Source organism: Buteo buteo, chromosome 9, assembly GCF_964188355.1.
Source record: "Buteo buteo chromosome 9, bButBut1.hap1.1, whole genome shotgun sequence".
Lineage (NCBI taxonomy): Eukaryota > Metazoa > Chordata > Aves > Accipitriformes > Accipitridae > Buteo > Buteo buteo.
Window position 1 is genome coordinate 40,004,005 of NC_134179.1, and position 23,703 is coordinate 40,027,707.

The 23,703-nt window shown below is 55.6% G+C and overlaps 2 protein-coding genes across 4 annotated transcripts in view; both read right to left on the reverse strand.

Moving 5' to 3' along the window:
- LOC142034583 (M1-specific T cell receptor alpha chain-like) overlaps nt 1-22,129 on the reverse strand; it is a 137,276-nt gene extending 115,147 nt beyond the window's left edge. The window contains exons 1-2 of the mRNA XM_075036131.1: nt 22,078-22,129; nt 20,946-21,234 (exon numbers count right to left, since the gene is read on the reverse strand). Of these exons, the coding sequence (XP_074892232.1) occupies nt 20,946-21,234; nt 22,078-22,129 (341 nt within the window). The remainder of the gene's footprint in view (nt 1-20,945; nt 21,235-22,077) is intronic.
- Nucleotides 1-23,703, reverse strand: part of LOC142034582 (T cell receptor alpha chain MC.7.G5-like) — an 88,673-nt gene that overhangs the window by 56,542 nt on the left and 8,428 nt on the right. The gene's annotated exons all lie outside the window — the stretch shown is intronic.

Consider the following 23,703-nt stretch of genomic DNA (forward strand, 5'->3'; position numbering starts at 1 on the left):
ACAGGCTGCGATGTCTCAAGGTATCCCTCTGAACGTCAGAAAATCCTTTTTCAGCATGCAGGTGAGCAAGCACTGGCAAACGTTGCTCAGGAAGCTTGTGGCGTCTCCATGCTTGGAGATATTCAAAAGATGGCTGGTCATAGTCCCGCGCAACAGAACCGGCTTTAGGTAGCCGTGATGGAGTAGAGGGGTTGGGCCATATGACCTTTGGAGGTCCCTTCCAAACACAGTCATTAAGTGATTCTGTGAGTAGAGGGGAAGGATCATCTCCTCAATTTATGCAATGCATGAAAGGCTGGGAAGCGTGTGCTAAGTTCCCATGTGGAAACGTCCAACTCCTCCTCTGCCCCTGTCCAATTCGCAAGGATGGGCAATGACACCACACACAGGGTGTTACACACAGCCAGAGCGGCTCCTGCTCATCTCTCCCCAGCTCCTCTCTGCCCACAGATCTGCTCTGCTTAGCTTTCCCACACCAGGATTCCCCCCATAAGGGCTGAAAGGCATGTCCTGTGAGGAGCAGCTGAGGCTTTGGGCTTGCCTGGTTTGGAGAAAAACAGGCTGAGGGCTGACCTCGTTGCTCTCTACAGCTTCCTGAGGAGGGGAGGTGAAGAGGGAAGTGCTGATCTCTTCTCCCTGGGATCCAGTGATAGGATGCGCAGGACTGGTGCAAAGCTATTCCAGGGGAGGTTCTAACTTGCCATTAGGAAGCATTTCTTTACCGAGAGGGTGCTCAAACACTGGCACAGGTTTCCTAGAGAGGTGGTTGATGCCCCAAGCCTGTCAGTGTTTAAGAGGCATCTGGACAATGCCCTTAATAACATGCTTAAACTTGGTCAGCCCTGAACTGGTCAGGCAGTTGGACTAGATGATGGTTGTAGGTCCCTTCCTACTGAAATTGTCTATTCTTCTATTCTATTCCATTCTATTCTATTCTATTCTATTCTATTCTATTCTATTCTATTCTATTCTATTCTCTGGACCACTGACAGCACCCGGCCACGACGACACCCCTCTCTCTCTGAATACAGGCACAGTCCGCTCACTGACTCACCCCTGAGATAGGCTGTGACTCCCGTGAACGTGCAGGAGGGGAGAGCAGGAGCGGTGGAAGCTGATGTTGCTCAGGCACACCCCAAGTGTCTCTCACTGTGGTCCCTGCAGGGTGCAGTAATAGAGCGCACTGTCCCCCAGCTCCAGCTCGGTGATGATCAGCGTCCCGGAGCTCTTGTCAGCCTGGCAGGAAAACCTCTTGCGGGCAAAAGGGGCTGTGTGGCTGTAGGAGCCTCCCCGGCCCTTGCTCTGCAGCAAGTACTGCAGCGGTCCACTGGGACACTGTTGATACCAGGCCACGTAAATATAGGAGGCATTGGAGCTGTAAGTGCATCGTAAGGTCCCGGTATTCCCTGCTTGCCATGACACTGTAGACCTCATCGCTTGGATCTCATCACCCTGAAATGCACCTGAAACAAAAGCAGGGCTGTTCCATGACTGCTTTACTCTCACTGGTGCAAGGCAATGGCCCACAAAAGGGTCAATGGAAGCAGGCAATGGCATTGCCAGGCAACGGTGTTGTCAAAGCCCAAGTGCTTTGGGTACTTCAGGGAAGAAGGGGCCAAGGGAGGGCAGCGAGGGGCTGCAGGCAGGCAGAGCAGCCGGCCTGCTTGGGTGACGGAAACACGTTGAACCACCTTCTCAGAATAAAACACTGAGTTTGGGACTCAGGAGATGGAACTTGGCAGTGCTGGGAAAGGAGCTCTTCCCGAAAGCCAGGACTACCTGCACTGTGCACTGATAGACAATCTCTTCCTGGGAACAGCCCTCAGCCACCTCAGCACTCACTGGCTCCAAATATTGTGCACCCTGGGCCGGGCCCCAGCAGGTTTTTGTTAAACCTTAGCTGGATTTCCTGTCCCCGTGTGCGAACAGCGCAGAAGTAGCGGGCAGAGTCCCGGGGCTGCAGGTCCCACAGGGACAGAATCGACTCGGACCGGGAATTGTCCCGGGACACCGCGGCTCGACCCTGCACTCCTGCCCCGTACTGCTTAGTAGTACCCGATGGCCCGCTGATGTACGACACCCACTCGAGACTGCCGCCGGCCGCCTGACGGTACCACAGAATGAAATAGTCCTCGAAGCTGAAGCCGGATCCCCGGCAGGAGAGGCGCACGGTCTCCCCGGGCGCTCGCAGCCCTCCGCCGTCCTCCACCAGCCTCAGCTGCGCCCACAGCCCTGCGGACGGAGGTTTGTGTCAAAGCTCAGCTGGATTTCCTGTCCCCGTGCAACAGCGCAGAAGTAGCGGGCAGAGTCCCGGGGCTGCAGGTCCCGCAGGGACAGAATCGACTCGGACCGGGAATTGTCCCGGGACACCGCGGCTCGACCCTGCACTCCGGCCCCGTACTGCTTCACAGAACCCGAATCCCATTCGATGTAGGACACCCACTCGAGACTGCCGCCGGCCGCCTGACGGTACCACAGAATGAAATAGTCCTCGAAGTTGAAGCCGGATCCCCGGCAGGAGAGGCGCACGGTCTCCCCGGGCGCTCGCAGCCCTCCGCCGTCCTCCACCAGCCTCAGCTGCGCCCACAGCCCTGCGGACGGAGAGCGCAGGCAGCCGGGCAGGGCGCGCCCACGGCCCGAGGACGTTCCCCCGCCGCCCCGGGGCTGAGCCGCGCCTGCTCCCGACACCTGCGCCCCGACCCGCTGCCCGAAAGCCTCCCGAAAGCCCTCTCCCCCGCACTCTCCCCCGCCCGCTCCCCGCCTCCCCGCTAAGGAAGGCCAGCGCGCCCGGCGCCGGAGCAGCCGCGGCCCCGGGCAGCCCCAGCCCCGGGCCCAGCCCCGGGCTCGCTGCCCGCCCCGCCCGGCTCTCACCTGCCGGCCCCGCGGCCAAGGCCAAGGCCAGGAGCCACGGCCCCAGCCCGGGCGCCATCGTGCCCTGCCGCGCCGGGGCCGGCCGGGGCTGAAGGGCCCGGCGGGAGCCGCAGAGGAGCCGAGCGGAGCCGCGCTCGGGCCCGGGCTCGGGCCGGCTTCTGCGCGCCCCGCCGGCTCGGCCCCTCGCCGGGGCAGCGCCGACGCCTCTGCCCGCCCCCGACAGCCCCGGCCCCCCGGGGCCGCGGCCCCTTGGCGGCAGGAGAAGGGGCGGCGCGGGGAGGGCCGCGGGGCAGGGGCGGCGGCAGCGGCAGCGGCAGCGGCAGCGGCAGCGGCAGAGGAGGAGCGCGGCGCCCCGGCAGGCGAAGGCTCCTGCCCCTCGGCTCCCAGCGCGGCTCCGGCGCTGGCCCGGCTCCCGGCCCGGCCGAGCCCTGCCGAAGGCTGCCGGCCCGCAGCGGCCCCTCGCAGGACGCTCCCCGTGCCCCGTGCCCCGCACGCCCGGCCCGCCCTGGCCTCGCTCCCATCCATTCCCCGCCCGCGGGGACCGAGACGCGCGGAGGGCTCTGCTGCCATCCGCAGGGACCTCGACGGCCCGCAGAAGTGGGCTGACAGGACCCCCCCAGCAAAGTGCTGCGCCTGGGGAGGAGCGGCCCCGTGCACCGGGGCAGGCTGGGGGCTGCTCCGATGGAAACCGCCTTCGCAGAGAAGGACCCAAGCGGTCTGCTGGACGACAGCTTGACCAGAAATTTGCCCTTGCGGCAAAGAGGGTTCGCGGTATCCGGGCCTGCGTTAGCCAAAGCGTTGCCAGCAGGTCGGGGAGGTGGTCCTTCCCCTCTACTCAGCACTGGCGAGGTCACGCCTGGAGTACTAGCTCCATTTCTTGGCTCTCCACTGCAGGAGAGACTTGGGCATACGGGAGAGAGGCCAGTGGAGGGCCATGAGGGTGATGCTGGGACTGGAGCAGCTCGTACATGAGGAAAGGCTGAGAGAGCTGGGACTGTTTACCCTGGAGAAGAGAAGGCTCTGGGGAGGATCTCGTCAATATATGGAAACATATGAAGGGATGCTGTAGGGAAGGCAGGGCCAAGCTCTTTCCAGTGGTGCTTGGTGACAGGACAAGAGGCAATGTGCACAAACTTTCTCTGGTTTTGTAGGTGGTATGTGCCAGGGCAAAGGGGAAAACTGAAACTCAGAATTTGCTTCTTTCCTGAGGACTTCCAGAAACAGCTGTTTTACACGAGTTCAAAGCTGGAAGAGAAAAATGCAAGTGATACAAAAGTAATATGGGCAGGTAAAAAAGTAGCCCCCAGAGGAGGCAGGACAGCTAGTCAGCATGGTTATGGTTTCTGTATAACTGGCGTCTGCCGCATGTAAGGTGTGTGGTCTTCTCTTAGAGCTTACTGTGTGTTGTTCTTCTGTAAAGGTGCGGAGACAGCTACGTACACGTCACGAGTTTGTACAACCACGTACACAAACCCAGAGCCTGGCATTGGAAGGACGGGGAATAACGTGCATTGCCATTTGGGTGGTTGACTGGCTGCTTCCTGGGGCCTGAGAGGCCTACTGCGGGCCACAGCTTGTCGCTGGAGGCAGGGTTCCTGGACAGAATGGAGGGCAGGGGAGGGAATTTCATCACACCCAAAGGCCACTGCTGGAGGAGTGCAGGGAGTACAGGGCATGAGGCCAGGAGCAAAGACTAGAGGTGTTCCCCCCAGTCAGAAACCCAAGGATGCAAGAGTACTCCCACAGCCTTTCCAGCCCCCCAAGCTGTCTCTTAAAAGCTCTGGCTGGCCATCAGGCCTCATGCTGTAATCTCAGGCTCCCCAGAAACAACATAAGAAGAGGGGAGCAGAAGAAGCACCAGTTTTGCTCCTAGGATGGTAGAAGAGTGGAGGCTGTAATGGACCTCTGGAAAAGGTCTAGTTGAACGCTCCTGCTTGAAGCAGGGTTAAACGGTGTTCAGTAACTGTAGTGGGTGCAGCTGGGACAGAGTTAATTTTCTTCCTAGCAGCCTGTATAGGCAGCTGCAATTTTTTGTGACCAAAACCATGTTGATAACACACCAATGTTTTAGCTATTGCTGAACAGTGCTTATGTAGCGTCACTGCCTCCTCTGTTTCTCATGTTCCCCCACGAGCTGTACAGCTGACCACAACTGGCCAAAGGGATACTCTCTACCGCGTGACATCATGCGAAGCAATAACAGCTGGGGGAAAGAAGGAGGAAATGTGGTTATTTGGAATTATGACATTTGCTTTTCCCAAGTAACCGTTATGCGTGGTAAAGGCCTGCTTTCCTGGCAATGGCTAAACATCTGCCTGCCAATGGGAAGTAGAGAACGAGTTTATTATTTTGCATGATTTGTGTGTGCTGCTTTGGTTTTGCTTATTAAACTCTCTTTATCTCCACACACAAATTTTCCCACTTTTACCCTTCCGATTCTGCCTCCTGTCCCACTGTGGAGGGAGTAAGTGGGCAGTTCTTTGGGGCTTAGCTGCCATCTTGGGTCAAACCACCACGGTAGGCTGCTCACAACATTGTCCAGTTCGGTTTTGAGTATCTCTGAGAGTGGAGACTACCTGTTCCAGTAGTGACATTGACAGTAAAACCCCAGTCCTCTCAGGCTCCCCTTGTGTGTCAGATGCTCTTGTCTTCATCTTCATGGACCTTCATTGCATTTGCTCTGCTCTGTCCATGTCTTTCTGTCCTGGTTTCAGCTGGGATAGAGTTAACTGTCTTCTTAGTAGCTGGTACAGTGCTATGTTTTGAGTTCAGTATGCGAAGAATGTTGATGACACACTGATGTTTTCAGTTGTTGCTCAGTAGTGTTTAGACTATAGTCAAGGATTTTTCAGCTTCTCATGCCCAGCCAGCAAGAAAGCTGGAGGGGCACAAGAAGTTGGCACAGGACACAGCCTGGGCACCTGACCCAAAGAGGCCAGTGGTGTATTCCATACCATGGGACGTCCCATCTAGTTTAGGAACTGGGAAGTGGGGCCAGGGAATCGCCACTCGGGGACTAGCTGGGTGTCGGTCAGCGGGTGGTGAGCAGTTGCCCTGTGCATCATTTGTACATTCCAATCCTTTTATTACTACCGTTGTCATTTTATTACTGTTATCATTATCATTATTAGTTTCTTCTTTTCTGTTCTATTAAACCGTTCTTATCTCAACCCACGAGTTTTACTTCTTTTTCCCAATTTTCTCCCACATCCCACTGGATGGGGGGGAGTGAATGAGCGGCTGCGTTGTGCTTAGCTGCTGGCTGGGTTTAAACCACAACAAAGGCATGCAAGGTGTGAAAGGGTGTGCCAAGTTCCCCAGTGTGGAACCCTCCAAGCCCGCATCCCAGTCTACTTAGCTAGAACAGGCAATGACCCCACGCACATGAGGTCCTACATGGTCAGAGTGGCTTCTGCTCACCTTTCCCCAGCTCCTCTCTGCTCACAGACCTGCTCTGCTCTGGCTTCCCACTTCTCTGGACCTGTGACACCACCCGGCCATGACCAGTCCCCACTCCGTGCCCCAGGCACAGCCCAGTCACCACCTTGGCACAGAGATGGGCTGTGACACCCATGTACGGCACGTCCATTGCAAGGTTTTGGTAGCAGGGGACTGCAGGGGTGGCCTCTGTGGAAAGCACTCAGGGACCGCCTCGTGTCCAGCACAGCCTGTTCCAGCCAGCTAGGATAATACCTGCTGCAGGCCAAAGCTGAGCTCATCAGCAAAGCAGGCATTGCCTATGGGACAACAAGGAGGGGGAGGAGGTCCTCCAGACACAGGAGCAGAGATTCCCCTGCAGCCCATGGAAGACACCGCAGTGGGACAGTTGTTTCCCTGCAGCCTGTGTAGGATTACATGGCAGAGTACATGAGTGTGCCCTGACAGGAACTGGGGCCTGTGGACAGCTGATGCTGGACCATGTTTATCCTGAAGGACTGCAGCCCTCCAAAAGGACCCACCCTGGAGCCATTTGTGAAGGACTGCAGACCATGGGAGGGAGGAAGGAGCAGTAGAGGTGAAGTGTTATGATTTCACCTCAAACCCCATCACCCATGGGCCACTTGGGCAGAGGAGGTAGAGGACTTGGGAATGAAGGTGTGAAGCTGAGCAAGGGAGGAAAGTGGGAGGTGTGGAGGAAGGTGTTTCCAGGATTTTGTTGCTCACAATCCTACTCTGTTTTAATTTCCCATAAGTTAAAATTCCCGCAGCGTGCAGAAAAGGCCAGGAACTCCTGCAGTGCAGAGTGATGGAACCTCACTGCCTGGGAACCGCCGTGGGGCCCCCACCCCAAGCAGCCCCTTGCCCCACAGCTCTGACATAGTGGGCCGGGCCCCAGCAGGTTTTTGTTAAACCTCAGCTGGATTTCCTGTCCCCGTGTGTGAACAGCGCAGAAGTAGCGGGCAGAGTCCCGGGGCTGCAGGTCCCGCAGGGACAGAATCGACTCGGACCGGGAGTTGTCCCGGGAGGCAGTGGCTCGACCCTGCACTCCTGCCCCGTACTCCTCCGTAGTAGCCGAGTACCCGTCGATGTAGGACACCCACTCGAGACTGCCGCCGGCCGCCTGACGGTGCCACCAAACTCCGTAACTCCCGAAGCTGAAGCCGGATCCCCGGCAGGAGAGGCGCACGGTCTCCCCGGGCGCTCGCAGCCCTCCGCCGTCCTCCACCAGCCTCAGCTGCGCCCACAGACCTGCGGACGGAGGTTTGTGTCAAAGCTCAGCTGGATTTCCTGTCCCCGTGCAACAGCACAGAAGTAGCGGGCAGAGTCCCGGGGCTGCAGGTCCCGCAGGGACAGAAATGACACGGACCGGGAACTGTTCCGGGACACCGTAGCTCGACCCTCCACTGACTGCCCCAATTCAGTAACTGAGGTATCAGCGCTGATGTAGGACACCCACTCGAGACTGCCGCCGGCCGCCTGACGGTACCACCAAACAGCGCGATTCCCGAAGCTGAAGCCGGATCCCCGGCAGGAGAGGCGCACGGTCTCCCCGGGCGCTCGCAGCCCTCCGCCGTCCTCCACCAGCCTCAGCTGCGCCCACAGCCCTGCGGACGGAGAGCGCAGGCAGCCGGGCAGGGCGCGCCCACGGCCCGAGGACGTTCCCCCGCCGCCCCGGGGCTGAGCCGCGCCTGCTCCCGACACCTGCGCCCCGACCCGCTGCCCGAAAGCCTCCCGAAAGCCCTCTCCCCCGCACTCTCCCCCGCCCGCTCCCCGCCTCCCCGCTAAGGAAGGCCAGCGCGCCCGGCGCCGGAGCAGCCGCGGCCCCGGGCAGCCCCAGCCCCGGGCCCAGCCCCGGGCTCGCTGCCCGCCCCGCCCGGCTCTCACCTGCCGGCCCCGCGGCCAAGGCCAAGGCCAGGAGCCACGGCCCCAGCCCGGGCGCCATCGTGCCCTGCCGCGCCGGGGCCGGCCGGGGCCGAAGGGCCCGGCGGGAGCCGCAGAGGAGCCGAGCGGAGCCGCGCTCGGGCCCGGGCTCGGGCCGGCTTCTGCGCGCCCCGCCGGCTCGGCCCCTCGCCGGGGCAGCGCCGACGCCTCTGCCCGCCCCCGACAGCCCCGGCCCCCCGGGGCCGCGGCCCCTTGGCGGCAGGAGAAGGGGCGGCGCGGGGAGGGCCGCGGGGCAGGGGCGGCGGCAGCGGCAGCGGCAGCGGCAGCGGCAGCGGCAGAGGAGGAGCGCGGCGCCCCGGCAGGCGAAGGCTCCTGCCCCTCGGCTCCCAGCGCGGCTCCGGCGCTGGCCCGGCTCCCGGCCCGGCCGAGCCCTGCCGAAGGCTGCCGGCCCGCAGCGGCCCCTCGCAGGACGCTCCCCGTGCCCCGTGCCCCGCACGCCCGGCCCGCCCTGGCCTCGCTCCCATCCATTCCCCGCCCGCGGGGACCGAGACGCGCGGAGGGCTCTGCTGCCATCCGCAGGGACCTCGACGGCCCGCAGAAGTGGGCTGACAGGACCCCCCCAGCAAAGTGCTGCGCCTGGGGAGGAGCGGCCCCGTGCACCGGGGCAGGCTGGGGGCTGCTCCGATGGAAACCGCCTTCGCAGAGAAGGACCCAAGCGGTCTGCTGGACGACAGCTTGACCAGAAATTTGCCCTTGCGGCAAAGAGGGTTCGCGGTATCCGGGCCTGCGTTAGCCAAAGCGTTGCCAGCAGGTCGGGGAGGTGGTCCTTCCCCTCTACTCAGCACTGGCGAGGTCACGCCTGGAGTACTAGCTCCATTTCTTGGCTCTCCACTGCAGGAGAGACTTGGGCATACGGGAGAGAGGCCAGTGGAGGGCCATGAGGGTGATGGTGGGACTGGAGCAGCTCGTACATGAGGAAAGGCTGAGAGAGCTGGGACTGTTTACCCTGGAGAAGAGAAGGCTCTGGGGGGTTTTAATCAGTGTATACAAACATATGAAGGGACGGTGCAGTGAAGGCAGGACCAAGCTATCCTATTCTTGCCTTTGTTTCCTTTTGGGCTGGATGGCTGTCCTGTGTGTGACCGGAGACCTTGGGCTATGTCCGCTGTGCCTTCCATGTTGAGGAAACAGCAGAGGTGGGTAGTAGGAGATGCTGGTATGAAGGTTATGGGAGCTGCAGGGATCTGCTTGGGCCCTCAGCAATTGAGTCTCCTTGTCATCCTTTCCGGTACAGCAAATAATCCCACAGACATGGGAGTCCACATAGCCAGAACTGCTCCGTTTTAGCTACCCCTACCTTTCCCCATATTTGGCCTGCCTGTACGCTTTTCATCCCTGCCTGCTTCAGCTTCACCCCACTCTATGCTCCAGTCAGAACCCTGTTACTCCCTTGGCACTGGTTTGGCCTGTGCCAACCCTGAACCCAAGAGCTGAGAAGTGGTAAAGAGAAAGTAAATGAAATTGCCAGGCTACCCTTGGATGTCTTTTTCTGTCATTCCTGCTAGGACACGAGAAGGTGTCCTTCAGATCCATTGTGTTGATGGCCAATGTACTGCAGTTATGGTTGTCCTGGTGGGAAAACCTCTTGTGGGCAACAGGACCTATTTGGCTGCAGGAGGCTCCCTGGCCTGTTCTATGGGGAGAACAGGCCAACCTGAGTCCTGCCCTGGCTCTGGGCTGCCTAAAACAAATTGCCTTTGGGTCCCCAGTGCTACCAAATAGTGAACTTCACCCCAGGGGAATCCCACCACCACCACCATGATCATCATCTTCATCTTCATCTTATTCATCTTCGTCTTTATCAAGCTTCATTATTTAATGATCTCAGAGCAGTGTTAGGGGGTACCCTTTATTAATATGTAGAGCCTCTTGCCTCATGGGCTGCAATGTTATTGGTCACTTAGGTATTTCTTAGTTTTACTGCACTTTCTTTAGCTCTTCTCTTTATTAGTGTTTCCAGAGAAGTTGACTTTATGCTGATTTGGGTGTGGGAGGATCTCATCATTTAACCATATGCAGCACAGAGATGGATACCCTGCCTAGTTCTGAGGCACTAAGGTAAAATCTGCTTTCCTGCTCCTTGGCTGCTCTGCAAAGAGGAGCAAGATGAGGGTCTGTGGTCCATCGGATAGCTGTGTCGAGAGCTAGGGCTGGCCAGGAGGAAAGCAGAGACACGAATCCCACAGCTCTGCCCACAGCTGGGTCAAGACCTTGTCCAGGACACTGTCACCCCAGCAGCACTGGTTCTGCAGCGTCATCTCCCGGAGGAATCAAGAGCAGGTAAGGATTGATGCTGCAACTGGAGGTTATGTCCAGGGTTGTTGATTGTTTCCTTGAAGGGTGTTGGTTTCTGTATGAGGAACTGAGGAAAGCTGAGTGTCTTGGCTTCTGCAAAGTCCCATGGTCCTGCGTTTCTAAGTCCCTGGTCTGAATACCTCTGCATAGATGGGGTCTTTGAGAAAAGTAGGGAGGAGTTGGGATAAGAGATGTTGGAAAGGTTGATAGAAGAAGGAGAGGATCATTTCGGGGATGAAAGCAGTGCCAAGACTGGAAGATGCAGAGCCTCACCCCTCCTGTGCTGTTCTTGGTGATGCAGATTTTGCATGAGCGGAAATGGGGCTTAGCTCAACGTGGTGATTCAGAGCACAGTAATAAATTGCAGTGTCTTGGAAAGAGACAGTCGCTATTTCTAAGGGGGCTGTTTTATTTTTGTAGACCACCACCGAGAATTGGCCATTGCGGAACTTGTCATTCCCTGTAGCTGTAAACGCTTGCAGGAGAAATTTCAAGGTTTTCCCTGGGAGCTGACGGAACCAGAAGAAATTCAAATTGCTGTCACTGTCCTCAGTGGTGGACTGGCAGGGCAGAACCACTCGCTGCCCAACTGTGGCTGTAACCTCAGAGAAGAACTGCTTCTGGGGGACACCTCCAACAAGACCTGCAACACAGGCAGAAATGTGTCTGCAGAGCAGCTTGCTTCCTTCTCTCACTTGCTCTGTGTTTAAGGCTGTGTTTGCCCCAAACTATTCTGTGTTTCCAAAGAAAAGGAAAGTTCAGATACCTACTTCCATTACCCCTCTGCATTTCTCCCTGACCTCATCCTCTTGTCAGCACAGACCTCCACGTAACCTACTAAAAACTGCAGGAGACAATAGGAAGTGCACAAATACACCTACCTGACTGGATTAGCAGAACACATGCTGGCACAGCCGTGGTGAAGATCATTTTTCCCAGCTCCAGAATCCCTGTCCCTCGGGAGACTCTCAGCACACTACAGAACAAGGCACTCTTGGCAGCACAATGAAATGACTGCATCCTGCAGTGTGCCAAAGCATGTATGATATAGTCACACCTCTGGGGTGAGGAGGGTAAGAATGAGGCTTGTTCTCATTTTGCCTTTCTTTTCTGCACAGCAGGGAGTGGACAGTCGCAGTGGCTTTCTGCACTTTTCCCTGGGTTTCCCTCTCCCTTTGTAAGATTTACTCTGTGAGGGAACATCTCTCTCTCGCTGTAGAGTGTATCTGCATTTGTATGCTCTTTGTTGGTGGGAAGGCTTTTGAAAGCACAACGGCTCCTCATAACGTTCAGGGCTCTGGGAAACACAGGTGTAGTGTTCTTTTCAAAAGGTTTCAGGTTTCTCTTACTTTAGCCTCTGTTATTTTGAAAGCAGCTGTTCAGTATTTCTCTGTGTATGAAGACTCAGAGACGGGTAGGAAGCTGATAAGGGGGAAAGAAAGGTATTTTAATGGGTGAACATACAAATTCCTAGAATAGGAGGATGTAATCCTGATTCTGATGGATTGGCTCAGTGCTGGCTGGGGTAGCGCAGGCTGTTGGGGTGGTGGAGTGAGGAGATCTGCAGCCCCAACTCCAGTGCAGCTCTACGCCTGTGGAAGGCATAAGAGCAGGGCTTGGGACTCCCCAGCCACTGTTGGCACAGTGAAAAGGAAAGGGACCGAGGGGCGGGAGGTAAAATCCTGATGTTTGGAGCTGGTGAGCAGAGAAGTGCCAAGGAGCAGCCCTGGCACCAGAAACTGCTGCTCCTGTGCAGCACTTTTCTTTCTTCCCAGTTTCCTGGCAAATCTGAAGCTTTTCCTATGTTTCTTATTTTAGCGGGTACTTTGCATACAATGGAAAGAGGAGCCTTCACCGCTCTGCATCTAATTCTGCAGTAATGTCCTCCTCTGTCAGTCAAGGCTGTGAGCTGAGGTTGGCCCTGTAAATCAGACCCTCAGCTGAAATCTGCCCAGGTAGTGAACATCCCCTGGACAAAGCAGCCACTGTTCTTGGAGGACCCGCCAGTGCCCAGAAGGTACCTGGGATCACTGCTCCCAAATGACCAGTACCAAAAGAAGGAGGGATTTCAGTGCAAGGAGGTGATGGTGCAGGTGACTGCAACAGACTGCCCAACTGATGTGAGCACCTTGAGAGCCACAAGAGGAAGGAGCTGGTTTGGTGCAGTGCCTGTGGGAAGGTAACAAGGTACCCACACAACCCCCTTTGGATACAAGGGCCAAGTCCTGCACCTGGCAAGGAACAAACCTATGCACCTGTATGTGCTGGGGACTGCCCAGATGTAAAGCAGCTTTACAGAAAAAGACCTGGGTGGTCCTGCTGGACACCAAGTTGACAATGAGCCAGTAATGTGCCCTTGCCTCAAAGAAAACCAACAGTGTTCTGGGCTGCACTGGGAGGAATGTTGCCAGAAGGTCAAGAAAGGTGATCGTTCCCTTCTAGTCAGCAGTGGTGAGGTCACACTTGGAGTACTGGATCCAGTTCTGGAATCCCCAATACAAGGAAGATATGGAAGTACTGGAGAGAAACCAATGAAGGGACATAAAGATGATGAATGAACTGGAGCATCTCACCTATAAGGAAAGGCTGAGAGAGCTGGGACTGTTCAGCACAGAAAAGAGAGTGCTCAGGGTGGATCTTATCAATGTAGCTAAATACCAGAAGGGAGGTTGCAAAGAAGAGAGAGACAGGGTCTTCTCAGCAGTGCCCAGTGACAGGACCACAGGCAATGGACACAGGCTGAAACACAGGAAGCTGTCTGAAACATCAGGAAACAATTTCTTACTGGTGAGTGTGACTGAGCACTGGTGTGGGTTGCCCAGAGAGGTTGTGGTTTCTCCCTCCTTGGAGATATTCAAAAGCCATCTGGTCATGGTCCTGGGGAACCTGCATTAGTTGGCCGTGCTTCAGAAGCATGGTTGGACAAGGTGACCTTCAGGCATCCCTTCCAACTCAACCATTCTGTGATTCTCCAAAAGACTTTTTATGAAATAACTTTTCCCACAGTTTCTAAGCCCTTCCAGGACAGCAGAAAAGGGATGTTTTCAGTGCATGTCCATGATCAGAAGAGGCTTTTAGTCTTGTAGTCAGTACTCTTTTGTTGTAGACCACCTTCTGCATCTTCCAAAGGAGCCTTGTTTTCTATTACCCACTTCTGCTTGTTCCTGGTGATAGAACACTGCTCTATCACAGTCTTTTTAGGGTCATCACTGTCTGGATTTACACCATAATCCAACACAAGATCCCTCAGTGCCTCAAAATTGATTTTTCCTCTGTTTGTTGTACTTAGAGTGATGCCTTTAACCTTTAACAACATTTTCCTTCAGACTGCAAGTAGCTGTAGGATTTGGGGCCTGATGACACAAACTCCACAACATGCTTATCTGGTGGATATTTGCCCATCAAATGACTACTTGCCTAAGTAGTCACCAAGGAGGGAGGTCCCAGTCCCCCGGCTGACTCACAGATATCATAGAGTCATCATATCATCAGAGACATATAGGGTCAAGATAAAGGCAATGGTCTTGCAGGGCACCTAGGAGATTGTAAAGCTCTAGGTATGCATATGCTGTTGTGCAGCAAGCTATAGAAATGTTAATACTGTACTGCAGGGTCATGCACCCTTTGGCATGCTTCCTTGGCCACATCCTTATCAATAAAGTCAACTTGAAATATGCTAGCAAGTTCCACATAGATCCCCATGTATATCAGGTTCAATTCCCTAAGGAAAACTAGAAACACACTGAGGTCCCTCCAGTCACTGGTCCTTTGACCTCTCACACATACACATGCAATATGGTCCCTCCAGTTGCTGACAGCAGCAGGATGTATGACCCTTCTGGCACATTCTTCCTTCTCCAGTTGCTGGCACTTAGACCTTAGAGCACATGTCCCAGTCCATCCAGTTGCTGGCACCCATGTCTAAAATTCCTATAGCTGTTGGTTGTGTGCCCAGTTACTGGCACCCAGACTTCTTATACCAGTCTTTCCAGTTACTGACATTCAGGCCTTGCAGCACTCACACATGGGAAAGGCAGTGAAGATATACAGAAGAATGGTTAAGAAAGGATTTCATAAGAAAGCAGGAGGGACTGTGGTGATCAGGCACAGAGAACATCCCAACAAGTGCACTGACCAGCCCCTGCTTAGGTGCAGGTACCTCCTTTCATTCTTCCTCCTCTCTATTGCTTCCCCTTGCACCTCCCCAGTCCTCTCTTCCCCCCACATTTGAGCTTTCCCCCAAGCATTCCTTAATAAGCGTTGCCTAGTCCTGCAGGACCCCTTCAAACATCCATAATCCTCATGTTCATCTTGTCACTTCTTGTCACTTACAAAGCTCAGGCTGACCCTGAGCTTCAAAGCCACACCTGCAGTTTCCTAATGACCCATCAATTAGTGGCTGAAGAGCTCTGGTCTCCCTTATCACTTATTGAGAGATTGCTGTCATTGTGTGCTTTGTTTATCACTTTCCCTTTTACTTGTTCTTCCCTTTGAAAGGAAAAAGGGGCTTGAGCTGACAGCATTAATGAACCAGCAGCTCTCACCTTCCACACACCTTTACAGTGACCTCTGGTGAAGTTCCTCGGGTGTGCGAGTTCCTCAGGGTGCTGAAAGGCTCTTGTCCCCAGACAAGACTGGGTCTTTTGAGTGAAGGCTCTGAGGGGAAAGCCCCTGCTGAGCTCAGTCTTTGAAGTGTCTCCCTGAAACACCTGCAGCAACACTAAAGCATGGGATTCACTTTTCAGGATGCCTGAGAAGTTACAAACATGAAGGAAAAGGGAAAGATTGGCCAAAGGAGCAATCGGTTTCAGATGTAAGGTGGGTGTAAAAAAGCACTCAGCCCACTTGAAATGCCATTCTGGAAGGAGTTAGTTTGTGCCCCCGTATTCCAGCATATTTATTGTTTGCCCTCCCAAGATGTCCTGCATTTCCTGCAAGGTCCTGAATCTACCCCCAAAGAAGTTTGAGTATAGCTGCAGATGAGGACAGACCTGAATTCAACCTCCAGGTAGGTTCCAATTCTTACTTTTCTTATCCATCCAGGTGGGAATGGGGCTTCTCATCCACCTTCCAGTACCTCACAGAGACATTTTTCTCCAGGGGCAGAGACTGAGCTTTCTTTGTCACCTCAGAAGGCCTCACGGCAAAAGGCCCTGATGCCAAGGCCTACTGAGCTGACATCACTCCTGTAATTAGACCATGTTGGCCTGCTACCATGGCTGCTCTTGTCAGCTTCCACCACAGATCATCTCCAGGGACAGCTCTTTGCTTTCCAAAACAGACTTAGCATAACAAGACACATGTGCACAGAGGGACAAAATAGATCCCAGAAATGCACACCCCAGAAACGCAGCCTCCACCAGTTTTCTGTTGGGCAGAGAACCCACAGGGACTCAAGGACATGGGGACTGCCCCCAGCCAAGCACTGGTGAGTCCCCAGAGCTGGAGGAGAGATTTGAAAAGCAGGGGGACATCTCAAGGGGTTGAACAGAGAATCTTGCCCAGTGCCTGGCTGATAGGTCTTGATCACATGTTGAGGCTTTTGCTGATCCCCAGATGCAGGGCTAGGAAGACCTTTTCCCTCCTTGGGCTTCTTTGGCTGGGAGGTTAAACCATAGGAGCAGTCATGTCTCCTAGCAAAATCCCACTTCTCCAACAGTGGTCATTGATGGATGCTGAGGGAAGAGCAAGAGCTGAACAAACAGCTGGGATATTTCTCCTGAATACTCACTGCTGTGTCCCACTCAGTTTCAGGAGCTCAGGGATGTTCCTGAGTCTGCTGTGGCAATGCACCCTCATGGCAAGGAAGGCCAACAGCATCCTGGTCTGCAGTAGGAAGAGCATCACCAGCAGGACAAGGGACCCAATCCTTCCTCTCTACTCAGCCCTGGTGAGGCCACCTCTGGAGTGCTGGGTCCAGCCCTGGGATCCCCAGTGCAAGAAAGATGTTGGAGTAAGCCCAGCAAAGTGGTGCAGGGATTGGAGCATCTTTCCTATGAGGACAGGCTGAAAGGGCTGGCAGTGCTCAGCCTGGGGAAGAGAAGGCTCTAAGGGGATCTTGGTGGTGTGTGTAAATAGCTGATGGGAGGGAATGAAGAAGAGTGTCTTCTGAGACAGTCATGCTTGGGACTTCACACCTCTGCCACAAGGAGGCTCTGTAGGTTGAGAAACTGAAGTTGTTAAAATGCTCATCCCAAGGAAAGACCCCAAACAGCAACCCTTACTGTGTTGCAGATTTGCATGGGACAAAGCTAAGTTGTTCAGCATCGAGATCACAGCCAGCCCAAGCAGCAGCCAGCAAGGAAGGTGGGTCCATGGTGAACTGTAGCATTCGCTACATATCAAGGTGCCACGCTTAGATCACTGGTCGGCCCGGACCAGGGAAAGAGACAGATAACACACACAGTGTGAGCGCCAACTTCCGCCTTTTACTGCGCAGTTAATTCCTTTTATACTAACAAGGGGAGGTGGGGTTACAGGTACATCACAAGGCTGCGACTGACCCTCTAACTTTCCGTGCCATCGCGAGATCTTCCGAACGCCAAACCCTACATCTCTCCCCTCTCCATGACGAGTTGGCTTCTATTGTTATGAACAATTCCACACAAAGAAATAACGATATAAAGTGCCATGAGTAGAAACATATCTCTACAACTACTTTAAAACACTCTATCTTAAACACCCGTAAATGCCCCATTTACCCTGCAGAGCAAAGAGCTCCTTTATAGAAAGTCACACAAGAGGTAGATTGAAAGTTAAGACTTGGAAAGAGTTACTTCTATTACTCTATAAGGCTTATCGTTGGTGCGCTGATGTTAAGGCGTAATGTCTGAGGCACCTAGATTCCTGGCCGCGAGTTCCGACAGTCGGATCCCATAAAGGCACGTATTGATGGACTCTGAGAGGGATGTCATCCGGATACCCAAGGTGTCACAAGCCAGGACAGGATGACAGCAATCTGTAAGAAAACTCAAACACTACGAGGTTAAGGCAGGACGAATCATACGACTAGGAACCCATTTCAGTAGCCCTTCAGGTGTTTGTACACAGGCATACCCTCGCCCGCGCTATGTTTAATCAAAGTATGCTTAACACACTTTTTACCTAAAGCAAGTACTGGCTGTATCAATAAGTGGATTCCGCACTGACTCACAGCATTCTGTAAGTTCTCAAGGACTTTCCAGTGAAACGCCTCTCTCCCTCTCTTTTTTTTTTTTTTTTTACTCCCCTCCAATGCCTCTGTAAGGCGTCCTGTCCCTCCCTTGCCTGTCTCTGTGGCGCGCTTCTCGATGGCCACCGTATCGCACTATCCATCCTCTCCTCATCAGAATAACCGGAGTCTATAGCTGCTGGTACCGCGCGCCAGTTTCGGAAGGGCCCAGCCGAGGGATTAACCCGTTCCAGCACAGGAGCGGCAGATGGCGCAGTTGATGGCGCAGCAGGAATAGGCTCAACAGGGCCAGGCCCCACAGGCAACGGCTCGGCCGCCACAGGCAAAGGCCTGGCCCGCACAGGCAAAGGCCCAGCCGCCGCAGGCAAAGGCCTGGCCCGCACAGGCAAAGGCCCGGCCACCGCAGGCAAAGGCCCGGCCGCCACAGGCAAAGGCCCAGCCTGCGCAGGCAAAGGCTCAGCAGGCAAAGGCTCAACCTGCATAGGCTCGGCAGGCAAAAACTCAGCCTGCTCTCCCGGCAAAGGCGCCTGGTTTCCCTCGCTGGGGGGTGGTTCCCCCTCTACTACAGTTTTTAACCCTCTCAGCTTCCTGAGCTCCCCCTCCGGGGGTGTTCTTTCCTCCCATTCCTTCACCTGACGGTATAAATCCCCCTTAACATCCCCGCCGGGAACCCAGTCCAGGAGGCATTCCCGCAACTCCTTCAGAAGATCCTGCCATAACTCCTCCCATGCACGCCGCAGAGAGGGTCCGTCCAGTCTCGCAGGTACCATCTCTACCGGAAAAAAAACCATCTCCGCCGCACCCTCTGAGTCCACGCTATCAGTCAGAGAGGAACCGCTCCACGAGCCCCGCTCCACAACCACCCACTCCGTCTGATCTTGAACCACCGTCCCTGGGGGCACTGTCCCCCGTTGTTTTCAAACCGGCGCTTGACTGAATCAACATATCCCGAACCACTCCCCAATTTGGGGGACTAAAGACTTCTGTGGGAGAACTCATCCCTCCCCGGCGCAGCACCCATTGGATGCATTCGCCTGTGGGGCCCCTCCTAATCGTTCCGCGGGCACCCACCTCATTAGCCAACTCTTTCAACCCCCTAATCACTTGCACAAGTTCCATCGTCGCCATGGCAACCGATCACGTCGGGGTCACCACTATGTAGCGTTCGCTACATATCAAGGTGCCACGCTTAGATCACTGGTCGGCCCGGACCAGGGAAAGAGACAGATAACACACGCAGTGTGAGCGCCAACTTCCGCCTTTTACTGCGCAGTTAATTCCTTTTATACTAACAAGGGGAGGTGGGGTTACAGGTACATCACAAGGCTGCGACTGACCCTCTAACTTTCCATGCCACCGCGAGATCTTCCGAACGCCGAACCCTACAGTGAACTTCTCCTGCCATCCAGGGGCCAGCTGGAGACAGGGACCTGCACCCACCTCTCATGGGGATGGAGACATGTCCCTTTGCAGCTCCCCAATATGCTCCTTGTCCCTCAGTAGTATCTGAAAGGACGTAGAACCAGCAACAGCCAAAGGTACTTGGAAGCAGAAGTCTTACTCCCTCTGCTCACAGAGCGTTTCTCTCCATTCAAAATGTCTCTGGAAATAGCTCCTGCTGTTAATATCCCATCCAGAGTCAAACACGCAATTTTTAGGCAAGAGGGCACACAACCCTCTTTACAAATATCTTCTCCCCATCCTTTCAGATATTGCAATCGACTCCTTGTCTGCAGATGACACTTCCCAGAAGGGCGAGAATACAGGATCATCTTATAAACTCAGGCATGTTTCTGCATACAATGAGATCAGAATCCTTATGGGATGCAGTGGAAAAGTTTCTCTGGATTGTGCAAGACATGGGATGCTTAGAAGAAGCAGCAGAGGCAGGGGAAGGGAAGGGTCAAGGCAGTTTGGCCTGCAGCAAGCATGGGAAGACAGATGGAGACAGGGATGAGAGGGGACGATCCCATGTGAACATGTGTTTCATCCATGTGCTGGCCTGGCCTATGCCTGCTGCTCTGCCTTGTTTGACCACATGCCAGTAGTTCTCTGGAAACACAAAATCCAGCTGGGACAGGGAGCAGGGCTGATCTGTGTCTCTCTGTGCCTCAGAAGCCTCTAACTGTGGGCTTTGAACAGCTCTGTCTGCTACTCAAGCTGCACAGAGTTCTCTGGGGATGGGCTAGAGCCCACAGTCTCTTCCCAGAGGACTCCTGCCAGGTCCCACTCACCTCAGACCTCCAGCCCTTTAGGGCAATTCAGCAAATCTCCGACTCACTCGTCAAGTAGTAACCTGTCTCCCTTGAGGCTGTGGTCAGTGTGTCCAAGTCCATGCTTTTACCCTTGGCTCCTCGGCCTCAACTCCAAAGGTTCTGAATCCTGTGAAACAAGCTCGTAGTCTCAACATGGAGCCACTGTGGGGAGTGCTTGAAGGTGCCTGGGACCTAGACAGCCCCATTCTCCTGTCCCTGTGGAGCTTGAACTCCTGACTGTGTGGGATGACTTTGTAACACTAGCAGGAACATTTTGAAAGCTCCCTGAAAGCCTGTAGAGGGAGGACTCCTTTTTCAATTGTCTACCCGAGCTTTTAGAAAGTAACGAAATGTGGAACCCCTTCTGGGTGTTCTTTTCTAAGTCCAGTTTTGCATTAGCCACTTTGCAGGGGAGTCCCTGTGGTTACAGAGCAGAGGGGAGCACCTGCTCAGGGCTCCCTTGGCTATCACAGCGGGGAAAGTCAGACGCCCGAGAAGAGGCCCTGTGTGTCCCGTGTCAGGAGTGGCCGGTCCCTGCGGCAGGACCGAGGGCTGCCCGTGGGCAGGAGGATCTCTGCTGCCCGCCTCCCTGGGCAGAGCAGAAAGGCGCTGCTCCTCGCCGGGAGCCAGCGGGGCCGGCGGCTGCAATCGCTCCTTCCCGGCACCGCCGGCCACCGCCACCGCTCCGGTCGCGATTCCTCCCCGCTGTGGCGGGGGATGTCTGTCTGCGTCCCGGTGGGAGTGCGAGGGTGCCGGTGCCGGGCGGGCGGGGGAACCGCCCCGGGGCCCGCCGGGCGGGGCTGGGCGGGGCTGGGCGGGGCCGGGCGGGGCGAGGCGGTGCCGGCGGGCGGGGCGGCAGCGCCCCCTGGCGGCCCCGCCCGGGGCTGTCCCCCCCCGCCCCGCCCCGCAGGCCCGGCCCCGCCCGCGGCGGTTCGTGCCCGGCCGCAGCCCCGGCTCCTCTCCCCGTGTCTCTCAGGCCGCAGTAATACACGGCCGCGTCCCCGCGCCGGGGCCGGGCGAGCCACAGGGCGCTGGACCGGCGGTCTGCCGCCACCGACAGCCGCCCCGGCGGGTCCGACAGCTCTTTGGAGTCTTTGTAAACAAGCGTGAGGAATGCGGGGCCTTGGCCCGGGAGCTGACGGTACCAGTGGATATCCTCGTTGCTCTGTATGTTGGGGTGTGAGCAGTTGATGCTGATGCCGGTGCCCTCGGTGGTCTCCGCCGACGCCTCCTGCTGCACCTGGGCTCTGACCACAGCCACTGCCGAGAAAGGAGGAGGAAAGACCAAAGATCACCAAAGATCGCTCAGCTCTGGTGGCTCTTTTCCCAGAGAAACTGTCAGGAACAGTGGCAGTGAGACAGAGCTGGACTGGAACGGATGGCGACGTGTGCCCATCAACAGGGATGGAGAGTGGTCCTGGGGCAGGTGTGTGGAGCAAGGGGAGAAGTCTGGGAGGGAATGTGAAATTGATGCATGCAGAGTTAGAATGAAAGTCAGGTGCATGGATGGACGGACGAATGGATGGACGGCGAGAGAGAGAGGAGACAGGAGAGTTGGGTGTGTTGCAGCGAAGGATGAAGGGTTGAATTCAGAAGAAGAATAAATGCTGAATGCACAGGGGGATGAGAGGATGTATGCAATAACAGTGTGGTGCAGGAAAACAAACTTGTGCCTACAGACATGAAGGAAAGGGAGAGATGAGAGAGGGGTCTCGGGGTAGGAAGAGGGCTTAAGGATGCTACGGGCATGGAGAGATTGGTCAAAAGCTGGGTGGATAAATGGATGGATGGATGGGGAGAGGAAGAGTAGACGGAGAGATGGGTTGTTCCAGTGAAGGGCAGAGGGCTACAGTCAGGGCAGTAAGACCTGCCAAATGCACGGGGGAAAGAGCAGGTGCCTGGAAAGGCAGGCGTAGATGCAAGCAGGCTTGTAGCAGCAGAGGTGATGGCGAAATAGGGAGAAGAGGAAGCGAGGACTCGGAGGGTTTGGAAGGGGGACGAGGCATGGCAGAGCGGCAGGGAGGGGGAAAGACACGCTGAAGAAGGAGAGGAACAGCCCGGGCACAGCCCCCGGCCCCGTCCACCGCCGCCAGCCCCGCGCACCCAGGAGCACCGCGGCCAGCGCCGCCAGCGCCGCGCCCCGGCACCGCCGCATCCCGCCGCTCCGCCGCCCGCGCCTCGCTGCCCCCCGCCAGCCCCGGCTCTCTGCTCCGGCCGCGGCGCCTCCTCTCCGCCGCCTCCGCCAGCTCCGCCCCGGGGCTGAGCCCTGCGCCGGCGCCGCTCGGGGTCTCGCCCGGGCTGCGAGGGCGCAGGGGCTCTGCACGGGCACCGCTTTGTCTCCTGGGGAAATGCCCTGCTGCATGGTGGTGTTATTCCACAGAGGCAGAACTCTGCACTTCCCCTTGTTGAACCGCTGGAGATTCCTGTCAGCCCATTTCTCCAGCCTGTCGAGGTTCCTGCAGATGGCGGCGTGACCCTCTGGCCTATCAGCCACTCCTCACAGTTTGCTATCATCTGCAACCTTGCTGAGGGTACACTCTGTCCCATCATCCAGATCATTAAGGAAGATGTTCTACCTCACTGTCTCCTCATCCAGCCCTTACATGAACAGCTTCTCTATGAGGATCTTATGGGCAACAGTGTCAAAGGCTTTACTGAAGTCCAGGTAGACAAGATCCACTGTTCTCCCCTCATCTCCCAGTCCAGTCACTTCATCACAGAAGCTTATCAAGTTGATCAGGCACGACTTCCCCTTGGTGAAGCCATACTGACTACTCCTGATGACTTTCTTATCCTTAACATGCCTGGATTAGGCAGGCTTCCCATGATTAGATGCTCCATCTCCTTCCCAGGGATCAAGGTGAGGCTGAAAGGCCTGTAGTTCCCTGGGTTCTCCTTCTTGCCCTTCTCGAAGATAGGAGTGACATTTGCTTTCCTCCAGTCTTCAGGTACTTCTCCCTATCACCATGATCAGTTGAAGATAATCATGAGTGACCTGGTAATGACATGAGCCAGCTCCCTCAGCACTTGTGGTGCATCCCATCAGGGCCCATGGGTTTATTTATGCATGTGCAGTTTGCTTAAGTTTTCCCTGACCGGATCTCCTTCCACCAATGGTACATCTACTTTGCTCTAGACTTTCCTTCTGATCTGGGGTTGGGATTCCTGAAAGCCAGGCATTCATCACCTCAGCTTTTTCCATGCTTTCAGTTCCAGCTATGCTTTAACTTCCCTAACCTCATTGGACATTGTCTCTGTATTCCTCCCAGAATATCTTTCCTTGCTTCCACCTTCTGTGTGCTTCCTTTTTGTGTTTAAGTTTGACTGGGAGCTCCTTCTTCATTCATGTAGACCTGCTGGCATGCTTTCTGGACTTCCTCCTCATTGGGATGGGCTGCTCTTCAGCTTGAAGGAGGTGATCCTTGAATATTAACCAGCTTTCTTGGGCCCTTGATCCCTCTAGGGCCTTATTCCAGGGAATTCTTCTGAGCAGATCTTTGAAGAAGCCAAAGTCTGCTCTCCTGAAGTCCAGGGTTGTGAGCTTGCTATTCACCCTCCTCACTGCCCTCAGGGTCCTGAACTCCACCAGCTCATGGTCATTGCAGCCAAGGCTGCTTTTGCTCTTCACATCCCCAATAAGCCCTTCCTTCTTGGTGAGTATGAGATGCAGCAGAGCACCAGAACTCATTGGCTCCGTGTTCCTTTCATTCAGTACCTGTTCGGTCTGAG